General features: G+C 43.9%; 1 protein-coding gene across 1 annotated transcript; it reads left to right on the top strand.

Annotated features, from left to right (window-relative positions):
• The first annotated feature begins 619 nt into the window (after positions 1-619).
• On the top strand, positions 620-3,732 carry LOC124700131 (1,4-dihydroxy-2-naphthoyl-CoA thioesterase 1). Its single transcript, XM_047232308.1, has 3 exons — positions 620-817; positions 910-1,101; positions 3,518-3,732. The coding sequence occupies exons 1-3, from the start codon at positions 674-676 to the stop codon at positions 3,668-3,670; spliced, it is 489 nt and encodes a 162-aa protein (XP_047088264.1). The 5' UTR covers positions 620-673; the 3' UTR covers positions 3,671-3,732.
• Positions 3,733-5,220: the final 1,488 nt, after the last annotated feature.

Here is a 5,220-nt window from a genome sequence, read left to right as displayed (position 1 = left end):
AGATATATTATTGTGCTTTGTCGATTTGAAGCCGGTATGGAGTATGGGAATTGCACATTGAACACTCGTGGTTATACTGTTAATCCATAATAACTATTTTAGTGGATTGTGATATACTCCATCCCCTCATGGATATAAGGTCACATCGTTTTTCGTGTCAAACTTTGTCTAGTAATTTAGTCAACAAAATATAAGTTATACTGTATTTCATTCAAAAATTTAAACCATTGAAAAATTAATTGAATTGTGCATCCGATGACATAATTTCAAATAACATGTAACTCATATTTGGTTGATCCTATCGTTAATCAAAGTTTGCCTAAAAAGATAAAGTGACCTTGTATTAAAGAACGGAAAATAAATTCTATGGCCAAACAGAACTTTAGAATTTAGAATACACGTGTTCTTTTTGAAAGACTAAGTTTTGCATGTGGAGGCTTACTAGTCTGCTATAACAGCGATTGTTACGATGGTCTTGTGCAATTTTCTCCCTCCAGTTGATGTCATCCCCATTCTAGAATATATATATCTTGCAGTCCTGCAGCCACCACGTATTCATTCCCCGTTCGATTCATTCCCAGTTGATTTCCACAGACAGACACGGCACGCGCACCTTCCCCGCACCACACCGCACCGCAGCCAGGCAACTAACACCTACCGGCCGCGCGGCGCCATGGGCGACGCCATGGCCTCGTCGAGCTCTAACTCCAAGACGGCGGAGCTGGACGCGCCGCTCCACGCCCTCGGATTCGAGATCGAAGAGGTCTCGCCGTCGCGGATGACCGGCCGCCTCGTCGTCACGCCCATCTGCGTCCAGGTTTCCCTCTCGTAACTACCTAACCCGGCCGGTCTTTCTTGCTGCTTTCTCGACGCTCCGTACGTGTTTGTGATTATGTTTGTGTGTGCCAGCCGTTCAAGGTGCTGCACGGCGGCGTGTCGGCGCTGATAGCCGAGGGGCTGGCCAGCATGGGGGCGCACATGGCCTCGGGCTACAACCGCGTCGCCGGCATGCAGCTCAGCATCAGCCACTTCCGGAGCGCCGCCGTCGGCGACACCGTCCTTGCGCGTGCCGTACCCGTCCACATCGGCCGCTCCACCCAGGTTAGTTCGTTTGTTCTCTTGCTGTTTTTCTAGTCCAAGAAATAGAAATTCTTAATATTCTCTCTAGTTCTTTTTTTTTGAGGGATTAACATCGTCTCTAGTTGATCAAGCAACATATCAGAATCAGAGTATTGTCATTTCCTGTAGATTCCCCTCGATTCAGTTGTGCTTGTACTAGCCTGATAATTAGCCACCCAGGTTAGTTCGTTTGTTCTTTTGCTGTTTTTCTATATAGAGAATTGCCAAAATACCACTAGTGAAAACCGAACATGCCAAAATACCACTAGTGAAAGGACCAATTTTCTATAGAAAGTATCCTCCATGGATAATCCTTGTCCTTGCATTTAGCCCTGAATCTCTCGGGCTCACTATACTCCGTGTCAAAGGACCAATCTTCTCTAATGCTACTTGTCTTAATGCGACTTTAAATGCTTGAGAGTCCGGAAATGTTGCTCCAACTTCGATTCAAGGATTGTTCTTATCATGGATGTAAGTGGGAGACACATTGTTAGCAATTAAAGACTCGTCATCTCCTTTCGCCTGTTGCGGATCATAAGAATTGTCAACATCTAGTATTCCCAGTGGAACTCTTTTAGCAACTACCTCTGTCTCCACATTATTGTGGCTTGGCATCATCATTCTCCTCCCCCAAATAAGTGCTCTCTCCATTGCATCCAACAGGCTCGTCATCCTCGTAGTCCCCTGCATAGGCTTGCTTCGGCCAAGCAAAGAATGGTGCATGAACCGGCTGATCATCATCGTTCTCGGACATGATAGGAGGTTGAACATCATCCTTCTCGGCAATGATAGGAGCAGGTTCTTTGTGTTGTTTACTCTCAATGGTCACACGTACCAAACCGTACAATTTTTGTGCTAGAACATCTATCAAATAATTCAGCAAATTCTGATTCTGAAATTAGCTGGACAGTCTCATCTGCAGCAGGTCCATACCAAATGGTCACTCTCTGATCATTAGACCACATGAACTTCTCTTCCAAGGCAGCCTTTATTTGCGCCACCGACAAGTTCCGACCGGCCATAAAATCCCATGTTTTCCCCCTTTCTACACTCTTCCGCCCTCTTTAATTGTGAAATAAGATAGAACGACTATTTCTACTTTGAAATCTTCCATCACATTGACTCTGAAACACATAAACACAGCAAATTCTAAATTTGCTGCAGTTGCAATAATACTGGGAACAAACAGGGGAACAACAGAGGGACGGCTCACCAGGGGAGGGTTCCTGTGGAGGTGTGCTGGAGCTTTGCCACACGGCCACAGTCGGAGGGCGCCGCGTGGAGGGCGTCGAGCCACGTGGCCACGGTCGGATGGCGGCGGGCGACGGGCGGAGGGCGCCGGTCGTAGCGCGGCAGGCGATGGGCGGAGGGCGCTGGGCGATAAGCGGCTACGGGCAGAGGGCGTCGAGCGGAGGGTGGCGGGCAAAGGGCGGCGGAAGAACCGTCAGAGGGACAGGGGAGCTGCAGGGAGGTGCCGGCGTGCGGTTCCTCGTCACGCCGCCATGGATGGTGGAGCTGTGGGGAGGGATTTGGAGGGGAGTGAATAAGGATAAGATTTTAGGGGGTAATTTCAGAATACGAAATTATCTGACAAAGAACAAACGGTTTAACTCGCGGTGTCTCTGACAACCAACGGCAGTGGTATTTTGGCTACAAAAAAACTGAAGTGAGTGTTATTTTGGCAAGTTGGTTTTCACTAGTGGTATTTGGCATGTTCGGTTTTCACTAGTGGTATTTTGGCTATTCTCTCTTTTCAATAACTTAGTCCAAGAACTGAAAATTCTTAACATCCTCTCTAGTTTTTTTTGAGGGATTAACATCGTCTCTAGTTGATCAAGCTGAGCTACGACATATGAGATTATTGTCATTTCCTGTAGATTCCCCTCGATTCAGTTGTGCTTGTACTAGCCTGATAATTACTGCATCTGGATACATTTGCATTAGAAGAACCGATGTTAGTTATTATCGCGTAGTAGAAAGTATTTATTCTGGTGGCCGGTGCTACTGTAAACTGTAAACCATCCTAGTGATGTGAAGTATCCTACAGATAGTACATCCCATTGTTTCTCTGAACTGTAAAACTGGGTTTCAGTTATTATGCCAAGCAAGAACAATGATAATATATCAAATCTGCTAGTTTAAACTTAGATATCTGTGAACTAGCTAGCCGAGTATAACATGCCTGGCATAAATAAAACGCAACTTGGTCTGTCTTTAGGAGAAAAATAATGCAACGTATTCCCATGTCAGCATTAAATACCTCACAACCCGTGTAAGCACATTGACATTGCGAGAATTGTTAAAGCCATCTTCTGTACGTGCTTATCACTATCAAATCTCAAAGCAGAAAGGTGGCTATAAATTAACCAAAAAAATCTCTGAAATGATGGATTTGAAGGTATGGGAGGTAAAGCTCTGGAAGATGGATACATCCAAACAGGGGGAAGAATTTCAAATCGCCGAAGCGAGGGTCACACTCCTATGTAATCTACCGGTGCCAGATGAGCTGAAAACTGTAGGGGAATCTCTTAGAAAATACTCTAGACTGTAAACTCTTCCGACAAACTTGATATGGGATGATCCATTGATCTCTGAGTCTGTAAAACTATTTCGTATATGCTCCTTATATTTATCTTATATCTACACATGGATTCTACTGAAAGGAACAAGCTTCGTATGTGTGGTTGAATGTTGATGTATACAAAGTATGTCATAATGTGACTCATTTTTGATATATTTATTCACCATTTTTTTATGATGTCTTGGAAAGCTCTTTCCAATACGTCTGTTTTGGAACAACGGTACTACGGAGTATGCTAACTCTCTCATGTACTATTCAAGGGCCTAGCTACTATGTATGGTTATCATAAATATCACGTGTAGTTGTTAGAATATGATATATACCCCATCTCCTCCTTCTTGGTTATATAAACTGTAGAAAGGAGCATAAGGGAAAAGATATGAGGTGCGAAAATCAAGTTTCATGGTATATTCTTCTTTCTTCAGTTATGCCAGCATAAGGATAGGAGGCATCAGAAAAAGGATTTCCGCCCTGTTGTCATGTGGCTGAGTTTCATCTTGTAGCTGCCTAACTTGGACTTGCAACTTTCTCGAGGCGCCGTTGGTGTTTGTGTTTATATTTCCGTGTGGCTGGCCCCTGGTCCGTAGCCATTCAAGGTGTTGCATGGCAGTGTGTAGGCGCTGGTAGGTTAATTGTTCTCTTGCTGTTCTCTGTAGACCGACATGATGGTTATCTGTAACCTACTTCGAAGAACTGAAAATTGTTAACTTCTAATATCTGAGTACGGCCATTTCGCGTATATTCGATTCGATTCAGTTGTGCTTTTAACCTGATGATTACTGCATGAAGATGCACGTGTATTTGTGGAACCGATGCTAGTGATTATCACATAGGCACGGCCTAATGATATGAATTGAAATATGTTACAGATAATGCATCACTGTTCTCTAAAACAATGGTAAAACAGGGTTTGGGTTATGTGAAGGAACACTAATAATATATCACTAGTTGGAGCTTAGATATCTGTGAGCTTAGAGCCGGGCCCTGAAGCAGAGCAACGTGCCTCGCAAAATATATGTGTGCTTAGGGCCGGCCCTGTAACAGAGTAGCATACCTCCGGATAATGCAAATCGAAGCTATTTTATGTCTGGCATAAATAAGTTGCAACGTGGTCTGTGCTTAGGAGAGGAATAATGCAAGGAATTCTCATGTCAACATGAAACACGTGATAACTACTCTAAATTCATTAACATTGTGGGAATTGTTAAAGCTCAGCAAAATTTCAAAGAGGGAAGGAGCCTAGAAATTAACCAAAAAATGCTTGCGCTATAATGGATTTCAAGGTTTGGGAGGTAAAGCCATCGAAGATGGATACATCTACACGGGTGGAGGACATCAAATCGCCGAAACGAGGGTCACGTTTCTGTGTAATCTGCCAGTGCCAGATGAGATGGAAAGTGCAGGAGAATCTCTTAGAAAATACTTTAGACTGAACTCTCCGGGCAAACCTGATATGGGATGATCCAATGATCTGTGAGTCTGTAAAACTATTTCTTATATGCTTCTTATTTTTATCTTAA

This window comes from Lolium rigidum, chromosome 3 (assembly GCF_022539505.1).
Source record: "Lolium rigidum isolate FL_2022 chromosome 3, APGP_CSIRO_Lrig_0.1, whole genome shotgun sequence".
NCBI classification, from domain to species: Eukaryota; Viridiplantae; Streptophyta; class Magnoliopsida; order Poales; family Poaceae; genus Lolium; species Lolium rigidum.
Note: the sequence above shows the minus strand (reverse complement) of the source record. Positions and strands in the feature narration are given on the sequence as shown.